Source organism: Fundulus heteroclitus, unplaced genomic scaffold, assembly GCF_011125445.2.
Source record: "Fundulus heteroclitus isolate FHET01 unplaced genomic scaffold, MU-UCD_Fhet_4.1 scaffold_42, whole genome shotgun sequence".
NCBI classification, from domain to species: domain Eukaryota; kingdom Metazoa; phylum Chordata; class Actinopteri; order Cyprinodontiformes; family Fundulidae; genus Fundulus; species Fundulus heteroclitus.
The window spans coordinates 3,091,850-3,114,726 of NW_023396835.1; the positions used below are offsets into that span (position 1 = coordinate 3,091,850).

The 22,877-nt window shown below is 45.4% G+C and overlaps 1 protein-coding gene across 8 annotated transcripts in view; it reads left to right on the forward strand.

Moving 5' to 3' along the window:
- LOC105917585 (disco-interacting protein 2 homolog C) overlaps positions 1-22,877 on the forward strand; it is a 253,099-nt gene that overhangs the window by 206,422 nt on the left and 23,800 nt on the right. For 6 of the 8 annotated variants that reach the window (XM_036131247.1, XM_036131249.1, XM_036131242.1 and 3 more), the window contains 12 exons: positions 7,388-7,490; positions 7,648-7,712; positions 8,373-8,466; positions 9,926-10,045; positions 11,014-11,128; positions 12,311-12,450; positions 13,126-13,262; positions 13,336-13,544; positions 13,633-13,747; positions 15,457-15,658; positions 16,828-16,937; positions 22,623-22,703. In XM_036131247.1, coding sequence (XP_035987140.1) covers positions 7,388-7,490; positions 7,648-7,712; positions 8,373-8,466; positions 9,926-10,045; positions 11,014-11,128; positions 12,311-12,450; positions 13,126-13,262; positions 13,336-13,544; positions 13,633-13,747; positions 15,457-15,658; positions 16,828-16,937; positions 22,623-22,703 — 1,491 coding nt within the window. The remainder of the gene's footprint in view (positions 1-7,387; positions 7,491-7,647; positions 7,713-8,372; positions 8,467-9,925; positions 10,046-11,013; positions 11,129-12,310; positions 12,451-13,125; positions 13,263-13,335; positions 13,545-13,632; positions 13,748-15,456; positions 15,659-16,827; positions 16,938-22,622; positions 22,704-22,877) is intronic. The other 2 variants (XM_036131243.1, XM_036131245.1) reach the window with 1 other exon arrangement.

Consider the following 22,877-nt stretch of genomic DNA (forward strand, 5'->3'; position numbering starts at 1 on the left):
TCCTACAATCCCTGCAGAAACGTTTCTGCCGGTCGGTGCCGCCATCCGGGCCGGTTGAGTTGATTGTTTGGTGACGTCCCTTTCAGCCCGCGGGTGGTAACGGCGCCTGCGGTGAGGCCAAGTGTCCCCTTGATTGTGTTTTGGATCGAAAGAGGCTGCAACAGAAAGCGATCAAAGGAGAGGGGTGATTGAAAAATGACCTCCTTTCTCTCTAAGAGAAGAATCTCTGCAGAGGAAAATCACTGCAAGATGCTTTTGGTTCCGTGGCTAAAAAACAATAATAATAATAATAAAAAAGAAGCATCCCAATGTGATTCATTGCCCTAATAGCAGCCTGTGATGGTGGTTTGACAGGCTTTTAGACAGAGGAGTCCTTATTCTAGAAGAAATCTAATCTGTTTGTTATGATCGTGAATCAGGCAAACCCAGTATTCAAACCCAACAAGTGAGGTTAAGGCAAAAAACAGGATTTTAATAATGAAAACAGGGACAGGCGGGCTCAATAGTCAAAAGGGCAGTCCAAAATCCGGTACACAAAAAGCAGTCCAAAATAGGCAGAGGTACAGACAGGGCAAAGCAAGCTCGGATAACCATGGGACAGAAACTAGTCGGTAAACCGGTAAATCAGTCAGACAGGGCAGGAAAAACAGATCAGGGAACAGGCTGGCTCAGAATCAAAAAGGCTCTCGGGTTATCATCAACAGGTCAATCAGAATAAAGAATGCTGGAACTAAACTCACCGTGGCTCGTTAATGATCTGGCAGATTGCAGAGGTTTGTGGCAGGACTATATAGGGGAGTGAGCAGGTGAACAGGAGTGAAGACTAATTATAAGTGAGCAGGTGGATCTAATCAAGGCAAGAAAGCTGACAGATTGCTGAGGGGAGACCAAACAGAGCTGATAAAGTGACAGGTGGAAAACAGGTAACCTAAACAGAACAACATGTCTAAATCAAAACCAAACAAGACCCCAAAAGCAGAAACTTAACTAATAAATCTGATAACATAAACCAAGACAAAACCCAAATCGTGACAGAACCCCCTCCTCAAGGCCGGATTCCAGACGGCCTCAGAAACAAAACAGACTAGCCCGGGTGGGTGGAGGGAGGTACAGGATGGAGGGCCAGAAACAGGAAAAAGAAACACTGTCCAAACCAAAAACAACCCGACAGGGCGAACTAAAATAACATAAATAAAGTCTGACGGGTATCCCGGAGGAGGATCCTGACAAGTTAAAATCTCCGGCGGGCGTCCAGAAGGACGGCCTCGACGAGTCGGGTTCTCAGGCGGGCGTCCAGAAGGACGACCTCGACGAGTCGGGTTCTCAGGCGGGCGTCCAGGAGGACGACCCAGCCGTGTCAGGTTCTCAGGCGGGCGTCCAGGAGGACGACCCAGCCGTGTCAGGTTCTCAGGCGGGCGTCCAGGAGGACGACCCAGCCGTGTCAGGTTCTCAGGCGGGCGTCCAGGAGGACGACCCAGCCATGTCAGGTTCTCAGGCGGGCGTCCAGGAGGACGACCCAGCCGTGTCAGGTTCTCAGGCGGGCGTCCAGGAGGACGACCCAGCCGTGTCAGGTTCTCAGGCGGGCGTCCAGGAGGACGACCCAGCCGTGTCAGGTTCTCAGGCGGGCGTCCAGGAGGACGACCCAGCCGTGTCAGGTTCTCAGGCGGGCGTCCAGGAGGACGACCCAGCCGTGTCAGGTTCTCAGGCGGGCGTCCAGGAGGACGACCCAGCCGTGTCAGGTTCTCCGGCGGGCGTCCTCGGCGTGTCAGGTTCTCCGGCGGGCGTCCTCGGCGTGTCAGGTTCTCCGGCGGGCGTCCTCGGCGTGTCAGGTTCTCCGGCGGGCGTCCTCGGCGTGTCAGGTTCTCCGGCGGGCGTCCTCGGCGTGTCAGGTTCTCCGGCGGGCGTCCTCGGCGTGTCAGGTTCTCCGGCGGGCGTCCTCGGCGTGTCAGGTTCTCCGGCGGGCGTCCTCGGCGGGTCAGGTTCTCCGGCGGGCGTCCTCGGCGTGTCAGGTTCTCCGGCGGCGTCCTCGGCGTGTCAGGTTCTCCGGCGGGCGTCCTCGGCGTGTCAGGTTCTCCGGCGAGCGTCCTCGGCGTGTCAGGTTCTCCGGCGGGCGTCCTCGGCGTGTCAGGTTCTCCGGCGGGCGTCCTCGGCGTGTCAGGTTCTCCGGCGGGCGTCCTCGGCGTGTCAGGTTCTCCGGCGGGCGTCCTCGGCGTGTCAGGTTCTCCGGCGGGCGTCCTCGGCGTGTCAGGTTCTCCGGCGGACGTCCCGGCGGACGACCCCTGTGAGACAGGTAATCCGGCGGGTGTCCTGTAGGACGGCCCCGGTTAGCAAAGATGTCCGGCGGCCGGTGGCGGAGCAGGTCTCTCATAGGCCGGCGGCGGAGCAGGTCTCTCATAGGCCGGCGGCGGAGCAGGTCTCTCATAGGCCGGCGGCGGAGCAGGTCTCTCATAGGCCGGCGGCGGAGCAGGTCTCTCATAGGCCGGCGGCGGAGCAGGTCTCTCGGAGACCGGCGGCAGAGCAGCAACCTCGGGGACCGTCGGTAGAACAGGACCCTCAGGAACCGACGTCTGGAGAGAGAAAGAACAGAACCTGCCGCCGGACTAAAGGCTGGAGACAACGCCGGACTAAGAGCTAGAAGAGAGGCCTGGCTAAAGAGTTCAGGAGGCGTCTGGCTACAGAGTTCAGGAGGCGCCTGGCTACAGAGTTCAGGAGGCGCCTGGCTACAGAGTTCAGGAGGCGCCTGGCTACAGAGTTCAGGAGGCGCCTGGCTACAGAGTTCAGGAGGAGCCTGGCTACAGGCTTCAGGTTCAGTCGGCCCCTGGCTACTGGCTTCAGGTTCAGTCGGCCCCTGGCTACTGGCTTCAGGTTCAGACGGCCCCTGGCTACTGGCTTCAGGTTCAGACGGCCCCTGGCTACAGGCTTCAGGTTCAGACGGCCCCTGGCTACAGGCTTCAGGTTCAGACGGCCCCTGGCTACAGGCTTCAGGTTCAGACGGCCCCTGGCTACAGGCTTCAGGTTCAGACGGCCCCTGGCTACAGGCTTCAGGTTCAGACGGCCCCTGGCTACAGGCTTCAGGTTCAGACGGCCCCTGGCTACAGGCTTCAGGTTCAGACGGCCCCTGGCTACAGGCTTCAGGTTCAGACGGGGCCTGGCTACAGGCTACAGGTTCAGACGGGGCCTGGCTACAGGCTACAGGTTCAGACGGGACCTGGCTACAGGCTTCAGATGCTCCCAGACCCTTTAACACCCAGAACCTCATCAGTAACCCTTCCAGAACCTCCGACCAAGACAGTTTGGTCAGCCACTTGGGAAATTGGCTGTCAAGCCAAAGATGAGGGGGTAAGAGCTTCAAAAGAGGTCCAGGGGCCTCTAAGTCTCCATGGGGCTCTGGGTGCTTGTCTTCTCGGCGAGACCCCCGACGGAGCTTGTCGTTTGGGCGAGGGCCACGACGCCGCTTGTCGTCTGGGCGAGGGCCACGACGCCGCTTGTCGTCTGGGCGAGGGCCACGGCGCCGCTTGTCGTCTGGGCGAGGGCCACGGCGCCGCTTGTCGTCTGGGCGAGGGCCACGGCGCCGCTTGTCGTCTGGGCGAGGGCCACGGCGCCGCTTGTCGTCTGGGCGAGGGCCACGGCGCCGCTTGTCGTCTGGGCGAGGGCCACGGCGCCCAGTGTCCCGATGAGCCCCCGAGTTGCGGCCTGAAAGAGGGCTCGTCTGAACCCCCTCATCGTGGGCCAGTGGGAGACCCTCCTGGGTTCCCACGTCGCAGACTGGCGGCGGGCCCTCCTGGGTTCCCACGTCGCAGACTGGCGGCGGGCCCTCCTGGGTTCCCACGTCGCAGACTGGCGGCGGGCCCTCCTGGGTTCCCACGTCGCAGACTGGCGGCGGGCCCTCCTGGGTTCCCACGTCGCAGACTGGCGGCGGGCCCTCCTGGGTTCCCACGTCGCAGACTGGCGGCGGACCCTCCTGGGTTCCCACGTCGCAGACTGGCGGCGGACCCTCCTGGGTTCCCACGTCGCAGAATGGCGGCGGACCCTCCTGGGTTCCCACGTCGCAGACTGGCGGCGGACCCTCCTGGGTTCCCACGTCGCGGGCCGGCTGCGGACCCTCCTGGGTTGCAGCGTCTCGGGCCGGTTGCGGAGCCTCCGGGGTTGCAACGTCTCGGGCCGGCTGCGGACCCTCCGGGGTTGCAGCGTCTTGGGCCGGCTGCGGACCCTCCGGGGTTGCAACGTCTTGGGCCGGCTGCGGACCCTCCGGGGTTGCAACGTCTTGGGCCGGCTGCGGACCCTCCGGGGTTGCAACGTCTTGGGCCGGCTGCGGACCCTCCGGGGTTGCAACGTCTTGGGCCGGCTGCGCAGACAGTGCTGCTTTATAGTTGCCGGAGGCCGGCACTGGAGCTGAGGTAGGAGGCGGGTCCTCTGGGACAGGTGCAGGGGCGTCGGCTGGACCCTTGGGGACAGGATTGAGTCCACTATAGAAACCCTGGAGAGCCGCTCTATAGTGCCCCTCGACCTCCTTTAATTTAGCCTCCAGCTCCTCTGAATACTGGCTGAAAAGAGCCTCCCTAAGGTCTTTAATAATAGGGGCAAACGCTCTTAACTGGTCCTCCAGAGCCAGATCCTCAGCATCACGGGCGCCACCAGGAGGCGCTGTGGGCTGCTCAGCTCTGGGGAGCACCGGACTCCGATCCACTGAGCAGGAAGTGGCAACGGACGGGCGCGGTACTGACTCGCCTGTCGGCCGAACAGAACGGGTGAGGGAGCGACCCACAGGTTTCCTTCCCCTCCTCCGACGGCGGGACGGCAGGACTTGCTGGAGGTTTGATTCTGTCGGTAGAGCCGGGATCGGCGGAGCCCACAGCGTTCCCTGCATCTCCTCCTCTGGAGGGAGAGAGAGAAAAAGATCCGGGCGAAGATCCCGCACCACCTCCGCTTCGACCTCCATAAACAAAGTTGGGTCTGGATAAAACCCATGGGCAGAGCCGACAGCGGTGTCGCTGGGTGAGTGATCCCCTCTATTCTGAGCAGAACCTGAATTAGTGACAAAAAGCCCTCCCAATCGTAGGCTCGGAGCAGGCAGCGGGTTACTGCTGCTGCGGCTGCTGGAGAGATGGCGTCTGGGACCGATACCAGGGGGACAGAACGCCAATCTGGAACCCTCCCAAGCCATAGTTTGTGGAGGGGAAAAAAAAAAAAACCTCTAAAAACTTGTTGGGCGATAGGTTTTAGTGGGGCCAGATCATTCTGTTATGATCGTGAATCAGGCAAACCCAGTATTCAAACCCAACAAGTGAGGTTAAGGCAAAAAACAGGATTTTAATAATGAAAACAGGGACAGGCGGGCTCAATAGTCAAAAGGGCAGTCCAAAATCCGGTACACAAAAAGCAGTCCAAAATAGGCAGAGGTACAGACAGGGCAAAGCAAGCTCGGATAACCATGGGACAGAAACTAGTCGGTAAACCGGTAAATCAGTCAGACAGGGCAGGAAAAACAGATCAGGGAACAGGCTGGCTCAGAATCAAAAAGGCTCTCGGGTTATCATCAACAGGTCAATCAGAATAAAGAATGCTGGAACTAAACTCACCGTGGCTCGTTAATGATCTGGCAGATTGCAGAGGTTTGTGGCAGGACTATATAGGGGAGTGAGCAGGTGAACAGGAGTGAAGACTAATTATAAGTGAGCAGGTGGATCTAATCAAGGCAAGAAAGCTGACAGATTGCTGAGGGGAGACCAAACAGAGCTGATAAAGTGACAGGTGGAAAACAGGTAACCTAAACAGAACAACATGTCTAAATCAAAACCAAACAAGACCCCAAAAGCAGAAACTTAACTAATAAATCTGATAACATAAACCAAGACAAAACCCAAATCGTGACACTGTTACTGTGACTCAGCAGCTTTCAGAAAGAGTTTTAGCTTTTATCGCTTAAATCCATCAGTTTCGTTATTCCAGAGTCTCTCCTCCTATAGACGAGGAGTTGACTGACAGCTAATATTTACTGGCAAAAACAAATTAACCACGACCACAGCTGCCATCCAGGGTTTGTGTGGAGTACTGTCAATATTTATTAAACAACTGCATTGATAAACTGACAAGCAAAACAAAACATCTTGATTGTGAATTGATGACAATAATAATAATAATAATAAAAAATGTCTATGAAAAAACTATGAATTTAAAGTGATTGTTTTTCATAAATTGTCCATCTTTTTGCCCTGGGAGCTCTGCAGCATTTAAATCAATTCTGAAAAGAAGTCCGCACTTCACATTCATAAATGGAGTTTAAATCCCAGAACCACACAATGTGGGTTTACAGAAATATTAATCCTGAAATATTCTTTTTTTATCTCAAATAAAGTAGATTTCCAAAAAGTTAAGATTTCAGGGGAGAACCACGTTTCTCTTGAAGTTTATTTACCATTAAACCACTTTTGCAACCTGGAATTGATTGGATATAAAGTTTGCATTCTAAAATGTAAAGGCTACTTTATAAACCATACAGGTTATTTTCTAAAACCTGCAGTTTCTACAACTTACACATTACTTTCTAAAACTTAAATGATACTTCCTAGACATCACAGGTTACTTTCTAAACCTGGTAACTTTCTAAAGCTTGCATGTTACTTTCTAAAATGTACACATGGCTTTCTAAAACTTACAGGTTACTTTTTAAAATGAACAGGTTATTTCCTAAAACTTACATGTTACTTTCTAAAACTTGCATGTTACTGTCTAGAATATACAGGTTAATTCTGGTTATTTCCTAAAACTTACATGTTACATTCTAAAACGTAAAGGCTACTTTATAAACCATACAGGTTATTTTCTAAAACCTGCAGTTTACTTTCTACAACTTACACATTACTTTCTAAAACTTAAATGATACTTCCTAGACATCACAGGTTACTTTCTAAAACCTGCATGTTACTTTCTAGAATATACATGTTACTGTCTAGAATATACAGGTTAATTTGTAAAACTTACAGGTTACAACCTAAGTGTTACTTCCATTAAACTTGCAGGTCCTTTTTCAAAATGTTCATGTAAACTTTCTTTAACTAAACTCATATTGTGAACTTACTGAGAGTACTGTGTAAGCTATTTCTGCCTTTCTGATCACTTCATTATCTGTTACTGTAGAACAAACTTTAGATTAGCTTAGCCTGTTTTTATATATATATATATATATATATATATATATATATATATTTAGTGCAATAACCCTTTCAATGTGTTTTTGTGCCACTGTCACGCCCAACTTTCCTCACTGTGGGACAGTAAAGGAATTTCTTGTCTGATGTGTGTATGGCTATAAATTGTAGTTTTTATCTAAGAGTTGCGTTAAATAATTTTATGATTATCATCTATGTGCCTGTCTCTGTGTGTCCAGTATAAGACGTGTAAGGACGGCGGCGTCCTCGGTGTCACGGTGACGAAGACAGCCATGCTGACGCACTGCCAGGCCCTCACACAGTCCTGCTCCTACACAGAAGGTAACGCACACATTTCTACCTGTTTCAGTTCACACAGGGTGATGATGGCTCATCCTCACAAAGTCAACAGCTTAATAACCTTAACGGGACTCTGAGGTGTCTGTGTTTGGTTGAATGTGAAGCTTAAGATGATCCTTTTTCGTTTTTCTTTTTCCAGCTGAAACCATAGTGAATGTATTAGACTTCAAGAAGGACGTAGGACTCTGGCATGCTGTCCTGACTGTAAGTTAGATAATATATCCACCATTACTGTCTTAAATGGATAAATAACTAAATAAAAATATTTATGTGTCCATTTTTTTTACTTATCTATGGTTTGATTTGGTAAGAAAGCAGCTAGTAATATTTTTGACTTGAGTAAATATGAAAGACTTTTATTTAATGTTTTCTAGATCTGTCACTAGCTATCAGCCTGAAAAACAATGTTATCATGAGGAACAATATGCTGTTATCCTTTGACTGAATTTCAAAATTTCCAACTAGTTTGTGCTCAAATGGACAAAATGTTTTAAAATGAATATATCTTCCTTTGATTGGAGACCTAGTTTAAAAAGTCTTAAAACGTTGCGAATAACTGAGCCAATTGTGTTGGCAACAACAGGTTTAAAATAACTAGTAGAATGGAAAAAAGATGCAGGAACAACGCTGTTAATGAGAAATATAAACTCCAACAGATGCATACAATCAGGGCTGTATTTGTAAATAAATTTAAGACAAAAGTTTGATTACTCTGTTTGCTGCTTTGGAAACACAACGAATAATTATACCAACTAATCCTAGTTCACTCAGTTCTTTTTGGCTCCATACTCAGAAAAATTAGTCACTCTGAAACATTGTCTTCTCTTTTAATCCCTTCTTCTTCTTCTTCTTTCGGTCCCTCAGAGTGTGATGAACATGATGCATGTCATCAGTATTCCCTACGCCCTGATGAAGGTCAACCCTCTGTCCTGGATCCAGAAGGTCTGCCAGTTTAAAGGTAAACCAAACGCCCCGGTCCAATTCAGAATAAAACAACCGCTAGCAGAAATTATCTGAGGATATTCTGAACGTGGGCCATGTAGTTGGAACGGGGGAGTGGGAGGTCGTAGGAAGCCATTTTAGGCAGACAGAAACACCTTAATAACTAGTGAATATGTTAAAATATCAAACTATTAACCGACTGTCCTGCCACCAACCAAACAATCCTTTAGCTACCTGTAGCCACCTGTAGCCACCTGGCTAAATACCGCCATCCAGCCTGACTCCTACTACCCCAGACCCTCCTATAGACCAATACTAACAGAAGACTAGTATTGTATTCTAAATATTAGATTGAATTTCTAATTATATATATATATATATATATATATATATATATATATATATATATATATATATATATATATATATATATATATATATATATATAGTGTATTATTAAGGAAATGTGCCGTTTAAAAATATTGTGTAACAAATGTAACTCCAGAGTTGAAAAAAATAGCATCAAATTTGGGATCTGTTTGTAATAGTAGTAATAGTAATATCATCTTTATTGTCATTGAAACATACATTACAACGAAATGTGTGCTCTGCTTTTAACCCATTACCCTTGTGGAGCAGTGGGCTGCCATGTGCGGCGCCCAGGGAGACATCTGGGGTTAAGGGTCTTGCTCAGGGACCCAGAGTGCAGGCGCTGGGGATTGAACTGGGTACTTGCATCCTTCTCTGAGTGCAAGCGCACTGCTCTAACCACTCGGCCAACACTCCCTGTACACCGAGACGCACCTCGGTAGGCATTTTGGGGTTAAGTGCCTTGCCCAGGGGCACATCGACATGTGGCGAGGGGAAGCTGGAATCGAACCCACAACCTTCTGATTGCATCAAGCCACAGTCGCCCTTGGAGAAAAGAGACATAAATACTTATATTTCTATGTAGAAACAAGATATGAGTGGAAACTGTTGTCATAAAATGTATCTAAATAAAATAAAAATAATTATTTATTGCAGGCTTTAGCTGGAAAAGTTTAGGTTTCAAACGTGTCTTTGAGCTTTAGGCCTCCAAGAAGAGTTTAGATGTTTTAACCATTTTACTAAAATCCCTTTGGCCGCGTGCCGGAGCAGCTATAGGAGGCGTACGGCGTGATGAAAGCTGTGCATAACGGGTCGACACTGCTTGTTTTATTGGTACTGAAAACGAGACGAATACTTCATATAAGTAACAATGTTTACAACAGAATAATAGAAGACGGCTAAAAACCCTGTTTCTACGCTGCTTCCTGCAAACTCTAGCTCTATCGATGTTTTAATTGAACTCATTTGTTTAATTTGCTTTGTCAAAAATGATTAGGTGTCCTCTCTCTGGCCTTTGCTATTGAAAACTAGTGATTTTTAACTTCATTCCTTTGTAATTTTCACGTATCTAACCCGTTAAATGCTGTTTAACGTTCTGCCTGCAGCGAAGGTGGCCTGCGTTAAGTCCCGGGACATGCACTGGGCCCTGGTGGCCCACCGGGACCAGCGAGACGTCAACCTGAGCTCCCTGCGAATGCTGGTGGTGGCCGACGGTTCCAATCCCTGTAAGGATTAGTCAGATAATCGTCTTTCTTTCAGGAAGGCATTCTTACTGTGCTTTATCTGCTTTTTTTTAGTGAAACACGTAGACAGAACGTAGCTGTGTGTTTGTTTCACTGCCAGCTCGTGTCTGACGTCGAATAACATCTTAGTTTCATGCCTGGCGGTGAGCATTATTTAAGTGATCAGATCCTCACCGTAAAACGTTGGAGCTGCAGGAAAAAAAGAGCCGTAATGAGCAGCACCTTTAGCTTTTTCCTTTATAAAGGGTGTAAGCTCATAAAAGAGGCTCCAACCACCAATTAAACGTGGTAAGTTTAGAAGTTTTCGTTTACACTGGAAAAACGGGAACTACATGTAAATCAAATTTTCTAGAAATTTGTATATTTTTCATTGATTTGAGCAGGTAAATAAGACTATTTGCCAATGGGATTAGTAGTTCTACCCCTAAAATAAAATAATTAGATATTCTGCACTTGAAAAATGATGATGGAGATGAATTTTTCCCACTTCAAGTGCAAAAATCTTATTCCATTGGCAAATAATCATATTTACCTGCTCAAATCAAGAAAAAATGCACTAATTTCAAGAAAAATTTACTTCATTTTAATTCCCTTTTTGCAGTGTACAGGACCTCCTCAGGTGCTCGTCAGTGTGGAGGTCCCTCAGGGAGTCTCAGGCGCAGAAACTGGCTCTGGTTTTGTTTTATTTACAGTAGCAAGAGCTTTGTTGTTGTGAAGGAGTCAAAAAGTAAAAGTAACAGAGGAACCAATAATAAGGATATGCAAAAAATAACTAAAGCACAACTTCAGAATACCTTCCAGGATCTCTTCTAATTAGAGACGGACGTATTGGACCCTCTGTGCTCTAGTTTGACGTGGCTGTGGTTCCTGAGCTTCTGCTGCACACAGTGCAGACCTTTAAACCCCAAACTGTGACATGAATACCTGACGGCGCTGTCTGTGACTCGCAGGGTCGATCTCGTCCTGCGACGCGTTCCTCAACGTCTTCCAGTCCAAAGGTCTGAGGCCGGAGGTGATCTGCCCCTGTGCCAGCTCCCCAGAGGCGCTCACCGTGGCCATCCGCAGGTACGCCGCCTCACAGGAAGCTGCATGGATCTGCTTTCATCGTTAGGATGAAGCAATTAGACTACTTTCATGATCTCCGCTGTTTTACTCAGTAAAGATAAAGATGCATAGCCATTCTTACAGGTGTTACTGAAGTAAAGGGGAAATTCTATTCTTAGATTTTTTTCCGAAGAGTTTTTTTTCAGTTCTTTAAACACTAGATGAGCAACAACCACGGATTTCGCCTCCTCTTAAAGCGTGAAACACATTTTCCGCCTCAGCCACAGGATGTGTCCTCTGACGCTGTTGTTGAAGCGTCTCGCCGCATCTGTCGCCGCCGCAGCGCTTCGTTAGTCCGAGCCGCGGCTGATTTCTAACGGGCTTTATCGCCTCTTAAAGAACCTCGTTCCACCGTCTCTACCTCAAAGGGTTTACAGGCTTTGTGGATCAGATCTTTTATTTACCCCAATACATAAGATGTAAAAAGTGTTCACAGAAAATTTCCCCTCTCTCTCTCTGTGGTTGAGCTGATCATGCTTTGTAGTTCGTTTTTGGGTTTAAAACAGTACATTTATACCTAAAGTCTACATGACTCCATCAGCCTGGCTCTCATTTACCACTTTAACACCATTTAACTCAAATCTTTTAATCTCCCTTTTAAATGTTTTTGTGGCTTCAAACGTCCTGTACCAATGTTGGGTTGAATCTGATTACCGCTGCGTTAGAGGACACAAAGTTTGGCCTTTTCTAAATACTCTTGTGATTTTTGTAAGCTGTTAAAGTTGTGTCAACAAAATGCTGAATTTACCTTAATCTAAAAATGTAAAAGCTTTTTTAAAAGCTTTAACAGTTTTTGTACAAAATTGATATTTATTATAAAACCTCACATTTTCCTAAACTATTCAAATATTTCATTAGTTTAAATTTTGGCATCTTTAGACATAAATTACTTTTTCTGTATTCAATTTTTCAAAGTTCTTAAAAATCAGTTTTCTCTTGAGACAAACAAAATCCCGCTTTATAAAACTTCTTTCTCCACATACACTTTTAATTTTTTTTTAAAAGTTAGAACAATTAAGGCATGCACTTCCTGATAGTACGGCCTTGCAGTACTATTTACCTGAAATTAGAACCCGTAGAAAGCGCTGAAGACGGTAAATCGTCACGTTTCTCCTCTCTGACGGGTCCTCCTCTCTCCTTCAGGCCGTTGGAGGAGGGAGCCACGCCTCCCAGCCGCGGCGTGCTGTCCATGCAGGGTCTGAGCCACGGCGTGATCCGCGTCGACTCCGAGGAGAAGCTGTCCGTTCTCACGCTTCAGGACGTCGGCTCCGTCATGCCCGGAGGTAGAGCCAACCCCGGTGAACGCCGCCCGGCCTCACACTGCAAAAACGGAACTAAAAATAAGTTAAATCTTCTTAAAATGTGTGTTTTTGTCCTAGATTTGAGCAGGTAAATAGGACTATCTGCCAATGGAATGAGTATTTTGACCCCTAAAATAAGACAATTAGATATACTGCACTTGAAATAAGATGATGGAGATAAATTGTTCCTATTTTAAGTGCAAATATCTTATTCTATTGGCAGATCATCTTATTTACCTACTCAAATCAAGGAAAAATACACACATTTTAAGAGCATTTTACTTATTTTTAGTTCTGTTTTTGCAGTGCGGCCTCACTCTGCAAAAACGGAACTAAAAATAAGTAAAATGTTCTTAAAATTAGGGTATTGTCCTTGATTTGAGCAGGTAAATAATATTATCTGCCAATGGAATAAGAGTTTTGCACTTAAAATAGGAACAATTCATCTCCAACATCTTATTTCAAGTGCAGAATATCTAACTATCTTATTTTAGGGGTCAAAATACTCATTCCATCGGCAGATAATATTTACCTTCTCAAATCTGGGACAAAAACACTAGATTTGAGAACATTTTAGCTATTTTTAGATCCGTTTTAGCAGTGCAGAGGCGTGGGCTCTGGTCCGTCAGTGACGTCCGTCGTGTCTCTGTCCTGCAGCGTCGATGTGCGTGGTGAGGCTGGACGGAGTTCCTCAGCTCTGTAAGACCGACGAGATCGGAGAGATGTGCGTCTGCACCGCCGCCACCGGATCCTCCTACTACGGCCTGGCCGGCATGACCAAGAACACCTTCGAGGTAAGTCAGCGGAGGCCCTTTTTGTCTCTGCGGCCGTCTGCAGTGTCGTGACCGCGGTGTGCCGCGCCCTCAGGTCTTCCCCGTGTCCAGCAACGGGACGCCCGTCAGCGAGTTCCCCTTCACCAGGACCGGCCTGCTGGGCTTCATCGGACCCGCCGGGCTCATCTTCGTCACCGGGAAGATGGACGGCCTGATGGTGGTGGGGGGGCGGCGGCACAACGCCGACGACATCGTAGCCACAGCGCTGGCGGTGGAGCCCATGAAGTTTGTCTACAGAGGCAGGTAGGCGGTGGACGTCCTGCTCCTCCTGAGACGACGTGCTCCAGTTAGGAGGAACGTTTCAAACTCTGACTGTGTGTGTGTCCTGCAGGATAGCGGTGTTCTCCATCACCGTGCTCCACGATGAGAGGATCGTGGTCGTAGCGGAGCAGCGACCGGACTCCACTGAGGAGGACAGCTTCCAGTGGATGAGCAGAGTGCTGCAGGTTAAACACTTTTCACTGTCTTATCAAATGAAGGGCTTACTATTGGATAAGAGAGCACCTGTAGTCAGTTTAATGCATGTTTTTCAGCTCTAAGCTGTGTAAACTTGAGCACTTTTTAGATTTTGTCATGTCGGGTGATTTGTATTTGTATAACGAGGGTGGGCGTCGTCTAAGGAGATCATCTCCTTAAATCAAAAGCTGTGTCTCAATTCGCAGGCTGCGTCCTTCGAAGGACGCATTTTAAGGCCTGTGACGTCACAACGATGCGCGGAGGTTGTCCCATTTGGCAAAAATTCTGAGGATGCTTAAAATGCAGCCTTTAAATGCGTCCTCCTTTTCCCCGAATTCTGAGGATGCACCGCTAACATCCTTAGTGGCCTCGCCTGCCATAAGATTTCCCGAGGTGCTTTACGCACTTTTTTAGTAATATTGAAAGTAGTGATTTAAGTCAGTTATTTACAGGGTTTGTACACATTTAACTATTCAATTAAAATTACTAAAGTTACAAACATAAGCTTATATCAAGTCTTACAAATAAATATTAAATTTTATATTTAAACATATTCGTCAATCTGCTGACAAGCGTTTGTTTCATAACTGGTATATTATGATAATTAGCAGGCCCCTGTGGCTGAAAATAATAGCAGGTAAATGTTACCTCTCCACTGCGCTCTCCCAGCCTGAGAAAAATTCGTCGCCGGTTTTGCTGCCGCCGAAGCCGTGTAAACCGACTGTCCTCCTCCAATAACAAGTAAATAACGAAAAAATAAAATAAAAATTTCCATATCCATTTTTTTGTCGTCTGGCACTGTTTTTCCCGGGCTTGGGGTAGACTTGATGACGTTGTCGCAACCAGGAAGTGCTCCAAAGGTTAGACCGTCCCATTTACCAACTCTCCATTACAATATTGGAAAATGTTTTAGTTGAAAATAGTCAAAGGAGAACTGGAATTAACTAGATATTTATAGGTCTGGATGATATAGAAAAAAAAGGCATGTCGATAAAATAGAAATCATATCGATCAATATCAATAGTTATTGACAGATTTAAAACATGTATTTTATGCAACTTTTTTTCTTCCTCCCTCCCTTCCTTCCTTCATCCCTTCCTTCCTTCCTTCCTCCCTCCCTCTCTCTCTGTGTTTACTGTCAGGTGAGAACATTTTCTGATGTTAAAATGAAACATTTCTCATCGTTGTTCATCTCTGAATTTCTTCAGGAATCCTCTCAGGGCTGAAAGCTGAGATTGAATTATTAAATCATGAAATCAGATCTTGTTTTATTCACATTAATGCGATCTGCTGCCAGTAGAAAATCAAATCTGGGGAGATTATTTAAATCTGGCTGTTTTTATAACTCATATTAATAGATTACTTTATAAAGGCTCACAGTTTGCTCCTCACTTCCTCTCTGCTGTATTTCATCAGAACAGATGAAATCTGCCTCGGTCCGTGTGGCGACTTTGGTGCAGCTATAAAAACTGTCTGCAGCTTTAGGAGCTGCAGTAAAATCTTTTACTTTTATTCCTTCACCATCACACATACAGACAGCTTGTCTTTTTTTTCCAGGTTTTTTCATCAGGTTGCAGACAGTCAGTGATTTAAAAGCAGCTAGAATGACTGACTGTAAACACTGTTAAAAAAACCTCAGTGATGCTGCTTAAATCAGCAACAATCTCTTCACTTAATTTTAACCTACCCGACTTTCCAGGCGATAGACAGCATCCACCAGGTGGGCGTGTACTGCCTGGCTCTGGTGCCCTCCAACACGCTGCCGAAGACGCCTCTGGGGGGCATCCACCTGTCTGAGACTAAGCAGCTCTTCCTGGAGGGGGCGCTGCATCCCTGCAACGTGCTGATGTGTCCACACACCTGCGTCACCAACCTACCCAAACCTCGGCAGAAACAGCCAGGTAAAGCAGACACACATGAGGAGAAGTCAGTAAGAATCAGACAACACATTCTGGTGGCGATTATTACAAAAACATAAAGCTTTAATGATTAAGGTACAAAATCCCAAAAACTTACACTAAATAAAGATGGGTTGATGTGGTCCGAATGCAGTTAGATTCAAAATGGAAGGGTTTACTTTTTCTGTGCAAGTACACATACAAGAAGAGGGCTATTGTGGGGATTCTGCACTAAGCAAACTTAACATAATATCAAAATTATAAACATGCAATTAAAGAACAAATGTTGAGGTAAAAAAATCTATGCAAATATTATAGGTTCTTAACTAAGTTACCATTTAGTTTTCTACAAAACAGCTACAAGTTCCCCCAAAAGCAATCTGGGGTTTTCCTAAGTAATCTATGTGTTGGCAGAAAGTTATGAGTTAATGGAAAGTAACTTAACTAAAGTTTCTTGTAATAACACAGTAAGTCCTGAATAAACTATCTAAGGTCCAAAAAAGTAGCCTTTAATTTCCTGTGAAGTAATTGTGAAGTTCCTGGAAAGTATCATAATTTTTCCTGGAAAGTAGCCTCTAAGACCTGAAATATCTTAGAGAGTAACACTAAGTTCTTAGAAAGTTTTTGCCAAGTTCCTGGAAAGTAACAAGCCCCTAAATTATTGGAAAATAAGCTATACATTCCTGGAAAGTAACACCTACATTTCTGGAAAGTGACCTCTAAGCTTTTGGACAGTTATTGCTAAGTTCTTGAAAAGTAGCCCATAAGTTTCTGGAAAGTAACCTTTAAGTTCTTTGAAAGTGAGCGCTAAGTTCCTGGGACGTTTGCAGACATTGGCCTGTTGCTGAAGGCCTACTATAAGTTCTCATGGTGTAACCAGTAAATCCTAAATTCCTGAAAAGAAAGTTGCTAGAGAGCAACTGGACTTCAGTTCCAATTGAAAACGTTTCGCTCTTCCTCCAAAGAACTAACCCAAGTTTCAAGCTTCTAGCATCTAGATTCAGGTGCAGATCGCCCTCATCTAACGATAGATGGTGGTGAAGGCCGTGGTTAGCTGGGCTCACTGAGAGATGTTTGGTCCTAAGATGGAACAGTGCGAGCTCTTTGAAGGATTTCAAAATGTTAAACCAAAACGTTAAAGAACCCGCCCTTCTTCTCATCCTCCTCTCCAGAGATCGGTCCTGCGTCCGTCATGGTGGGCAACCTGGTGTCGGGGAAGAGGATCGCCCAGGCCAGCGGCAGGGACCTGGGTCAGATCGAAGACAATGACCAGGCAAGGAAGGTGTGTGTGTGAGAGGGCTCTGCTGGTTTTCACCACAAACACGATTCATCAAAAAGAGCCACCGCTCACCTCATCACGTCTCTCTGCGGTCTGCTCATCCTTTTATGCTTTATGTTCACTTTTCACACATTGTGTTACGGCAAAGGTGTGGGAGTCCTAAACATTCAGAAGAGTGAATGGAGAGAAAATGGTTGGAAAAAAAATATAAGAAAGAGGTTTAATAAGGAGCAGCAACAGGAATAGAAATAATAAAGACAGGAAGTGGGATTGAGGCATCCTGGATTGCATCGCTGACTGAAATGATTTCCTTCTCGCCCCTCATGAAGTGAAAATGTCATGGCTAACAGCTTGATATTCCCCGCAGCAGAACACATCCAGTAGACCCTAATGAGAAGAGACAGGGACCCGAAATACAAACAGGCACCGTCACAGCTGCCTCCGTTCTTCTCAGGACAGATGACGTTGACGAGGTTATTTTCCTGCCAGAGTTACAGGATGGATGCTTCACCACCGTCATTAGGTTGTTCCTTCGGTTTTATGGAAGAACCGTTGGAAATGGATGTCGGAGAAAGTTCAGGTCTGATATGTCGGCTGCCTCTAGGGGAGCCGTCGTTTTCTCACAGATTATGAAAGAAAAGCCGGAGTATCGCCTTTAAAGTCCGTTTGATCTCTTCGGTCTTTTCTCTGATTGTTGGTTTGATTCTTTTAAATGCTCCTAAGAAACAGAGTTCTCTGGTGAAAAGCTGCCGTGTTTTTGTTTGTGCGATGACGCTTTTCCCACGAAGCAGTGGAAAAACTGTAAAAGATGCAGGTTTCTTGAGTTTAAGTAATGGCTGGACGATATAGAAAAAAAAGCATATCGATAAAATAGAAACCATATTGATCGATATCGATAATTATCAACAAATTCAAAACATATATTTTAAGTGCAGCCCTGACCATTTTTTTAGACACAATCACTGAATTCAAACTCAAGCAACTTTTTACCAAAACTACAAGTTTTTAAAAAAAGAAAAAAAAGAACGTGTGCTCTCTGAACTCTTTGAAGGGGGCGGGGCTTGGTTCCTGGGTCTGCGTTCTGATTGGTTGGGAGGATATAATGACTGTAATATTAACCTACATGGCTAGAATGCGAAAGGAATGAAAACTTTTATTCTGTTAAACTTTTTATTGACTCTTTTTTTTATCATCTATATACGTTTATCGATCGATAAATATTGTTATTGAATTATCGTCCAGCCATAGTTTAAGTGCTAAAGCTAACTAGTGTTGGCATTAAAACACCTATGTTTCTCATAGCCACTGTTAACAGAGACATTAAAAAGATGCTGCTGAGCCGTCCTTCATCTTTTCCTTTCTGGTGTAAGTTAAGAGCAGGGTTAAAGGATTTCTGCACCTTTGCTGTGCTCCTTCCTGCTGCTCCTCTTCATCATTTCTTCATCTCCTTTCATTGACTCATGGTTCCTCGCTGCATGTCCATCCCAGTGAAAACCAGGCCCTTTGTGTGGATGAGCTCCCCTTTAGACCCCCGTTAGTTAACTTCTCCGCGTCAGCATGTTGGATCTCAGTCTGCAGAAGTTCAGCTTTTAAAGGCAGGAGATGCACAGACTATCGTCACTTTAAACATTTTTATTCGCCAAGATAAAAGATCGATACACACATAATTAAATTAGCTCAATTACTTATTCCTAGTTTAGTAAATGCAACAGGGTTTGTATTGCATTTACTGTGTGTGGTTGTTAGTCCTGTGTGTCTCTGGGTTTCCCTGTGACTGACTGGTGACCAATTTCTTTGTCCTTCGGACATTTTTTTTAATGTTTATTAATGCATTTATGATTAAATTTTTTCTTCTGTCATTTCTTTATATTTTACTTTCCAGTTGAGAATTTTCCAAATACAGTATGATTTAATATTTAGTAGTAGTTAATTTTTACATGGTGTGTTAAATCCAAATAAAAAACAAACTTCTTTTTTAGGTAAAATGCAACAATTAGGAAGCCGAGAAAGCTTCTTGTTCGTGGAAATTCACTGGTCCTCAACTGCATTACATGCATAGTTATTCTAAACTTAAGGATTACTTGTTTTATACTCGTGATTTCAATATTGTCCAGAAATAATTGTGATTATAATATTTTTCATCATCCAGTGGACCTAATTGAAGGAGAATTATATTTTCTGTGTTCAGGCATTGCGATCTGAACAAAAGTTAAATAAAGTGGTGAAAATGTCGTTAAAGTATGTCGTTATGGGATATTTAGGACCCGTTGCTGTTGCTAACTGAGCCTTAGCATTTAAAATATTTCTTTGCGAACGCTGATGCTTCTGCTGGGTCTCAGGTTGCTGATGTTTAAGAGCTCTAAGCAAACATAGTGGCCTTAAAGCCTTTAGTTGCACCGGGCATTGGGTTTCCTTGGACAATAATCAGATATGGTTCTAATTTCAGATATTATACACAGGCTGCAGGTATTACCAGGGTTTCCAGAGAGACATCCATGTTCAGTCTGGGTTTTCCTGGGAACACGACCTGGTTTACGATGCCTGGTGTCCCTCATGCAGATAACACGATATGTGCAGAACCCCCCCGGTCCCGTTTATCTCAGCCTTTAATCGGGTTCTGTTGGTTTAACTGGGAATCTCTGCATGGCTGAGACTCACATCCGACCCAAACTGCTTTAGCAGCGCCGGAGACTGCCCCGCTGTCAGATAAATCTAAAACAGGCGCCGCTTTCCAAGACAAATCGGTTTCTGTTCGGGCTCAAAAACAGGATTCGAAAACAGTTTTTTTCCTGCATTTTCCCTGATCTGATGCTAAAACAGCTCAGCTGATCAACAGCAGGAGACTTCCTGACCCAAAGAACAGACATTTGGACCTCAGCTTAATAGTCTTGCTCTTTTTTATTTATATTAATTTATTTTTAATAATAATAATAATAATGTTGCTGTTTTCTATTTAGATGATCCATCCATCCGTCTGTGAATGAATGGTCTCATGCCCTCAGGTGAGGGTCAGAGTATAGAAGGGGCAGTAAATCAGAAGATTTTCTTTTGTCACCACAACAGATTGGCACAAACATGCATGTGTTACTGCAGATGATCCATCCAGGGACACAGAGACTAATTTCTAACCTTTAGGGAGCAGTTTACGTTCTCTGATGAAGAACCCTGACATAAGACCGGAAAGAACATAACACCAAGATGTTGAGTTGGGGTTTGGGGCTGATTACCTTTGTCATAATCTGGTTCTGAGGGAATAGGATGCATAAAAATCACTTTAAGCTTCAATCGTCGAGCTTAAATCAACCAGAATTAATGATAACATTAAATATTTAGTTGTTTTATTCCCCCCTCCTTGTCGGCACTAAAAGAAACATCGGCTCATTGCGGATTACTGTAGATGTGCAATATACTCAAGAGTTTTATCCGTTTGACTGAATTAATGCTAATATTATGGGGTTAATCGAGTTATAAAGTTGTGAGGCATATAGTAAGTTGTTTTTTCTGAACAGTGGACGTTAAAGCTTGGATCAGTGAACTGCGGGAGCAGATTTTTTGTTTCTTTTTTAACGTTTTCTGTTATTTCAGAGGCTCCGGTGCTGCACAGTTGCTCTGACTAGCAAGTGCAATAAAGACGAATGAGTCTGGTGATGGAGTGTTAAACACGGCGGGAGCAGGATTAATTACATCGATTAATGACAGATGTAATGTTTCATATGCACAGAAGGAACGTTTTAGCAATCTGGACTTTTTGTCTCGGTTGCGTTTTGGAAATGGAGCGCTGCAAATCGACGTGATGATCTGATCCCAGGGCTGAATGTCCGGTTTGGGTCCAGTCTGATCCGTCCCCGCCGGCACTGGCAGCAGAGACAACCCAAACAGTCCTTTAAACAGCGGCTTTCTCCAGCATGACCAGCATGAAGTGTTCTCGGCTGAAAACCCTGAAAAATTCATGAGACACACACAAAACCTCTTCTTCCTTATCTCCTCTTCCATTTCTCTCCTCCTCCCAACTTAAACTACCCTGTTTCATATTTATCTTTGCTGTTAATTTCCAAACCTGCAGCAAGTCGGTGATTTTTCTGAAGCTGGACTTTAATCTTAAGCCTTGTCAGTATTTGGTGGAAAACGTCCGACAGGAAGAAGATCTAAAACGTTCGCTGTGATGAAATTTTAAAGTGGTCGTCCAACTGTGGAAATGTCACCATTTACAGAATTTGTGAGATTTAAAAAGGAGACAAAAGTTTCTGCGACCCGCTGGTCCGTTTCCTGTCAGCATGCAGAAGAACCTCAGCGGGGTTCTGGCTGATCTTCCATCTGAAGAAAACATCTCAGTTTTTATTCAGTCCTTTTAAAACTACCAGCCAGACTTCAATCAGCCTCGCTTCAGACACACAGAGATGTGGACAAAGTATTTCCCTCTGTCACTTCATCAAAAAATTGTAAGCACCATTCGAAGATAACCTGAGTAAATAAAGAAGCTGCTTATATTTTATTTATTGATGCAAATAAAGATGTTCAAACCGAGCCGGTGCTGTGAGGAGCAACCACCCCTGTTGGTAAATAGTAAATTAACAGCAATTAACCAGTGTTTGGTGCAACTTCACCAAATTAATTAAATAAAACCTGCCTGACAACACGAAGTAGGCGAAAAGTTATTTTATGCCTCCATCGATATAAAGAAATTCACAAATAGATGAGGAGCACGGCAGGCCGGGTGCGGCTCACATTTCCTAAAACATCTGGCTGGTCCTCAAGACTTCTGGGAAAATATCCTCTTGCGCAGGGGTCACCAACATGTGGCCCGTGGGCACCAGGTAGCCCCCCAAGGACCACATGTGGGGCCCTCAAGCCTGTTCAGAAATGTAGCACAACCCTCCAGTGAGCTGCATCTAAACTGTTATTTTATTCAGTTGCTCTTCCTTTTTAATCACACTTGTATTTACATAGATTTAAAAATGATAAATGCATTAAAAACATGTTTATATTACATACAGTTTAAGAGGTCTGACTCTTCTAGTTCAAAGGTCAGTACAGGTAGCCCTTCGTGTGAGACGGTACTGATGAAGTAGCTCTTGACTTCTTAAAGGTTGGTGACCCGTGCTCTAGCGTGAGGAGACAAACATGGAAATGTCTTGAAGCTGTTTATCTGGATATGTCTGGTGTAAAACATAAAGAACGTCGTAGCTACAGTCAAACCTGCTGGTGGTGGTGTGATGGTCTGGAGCTGCTGGTTGCTTCAGGACCCGGTCAGCTTGTCGTAATGATGGAGCCGTGACTTCTGTTCTCCAGCAGAAAAATCCAGCCATCTGCTCAGGACCTTAAAGTCAGGCAGGTCAGTGAATCTGAAGCACACCATCAAGGCTGGCTGACTCCAACAAACTGAATTAAAGCTTTGCAGTGGCCTAGTCAAAGTCCGGATTTAAAGCTTGACACTGTGGATGAATCAAAACATTTCTGAAAAGAAGAGCCGGTCCAAATTTCTGCACAGTAACATAAATGATTACGTTTTCTGCGGTGGGGCGACATCTGATACTAAAACCTGTTGATCTGAAACTTTTCCAGGTTATTATTCGCTGTTAACCTGATTAAATCTATCAATCTGTGCCTCTGTAAGCTCCGGTCTGCAGCTTGTTTAGTATAGAGGCAGTAAATAACCTTAGATGTGTGATTTTTCTTTCCTTCCTGCAGTTCCTCTTCCTGTCTGAGGTGTTGCAGTGGAGAGCTCAGACAACGCCGGACCACGTCCTGTACACGCTCCTCAACTCCAGGGTAAAACCCGAAGAAAACGTCTCACATTATAAAAGAATACACCTGACACGCTTACCTGCGCTTACAGCCACATAGAGCGTGACGTCTGCGCATAAAAGAAGAATTAAAACAGCCACACAGATATGCATTTCTCTTTTATGAATGTTTATTCTGTGTTTTTTCCCACTTCTTTAA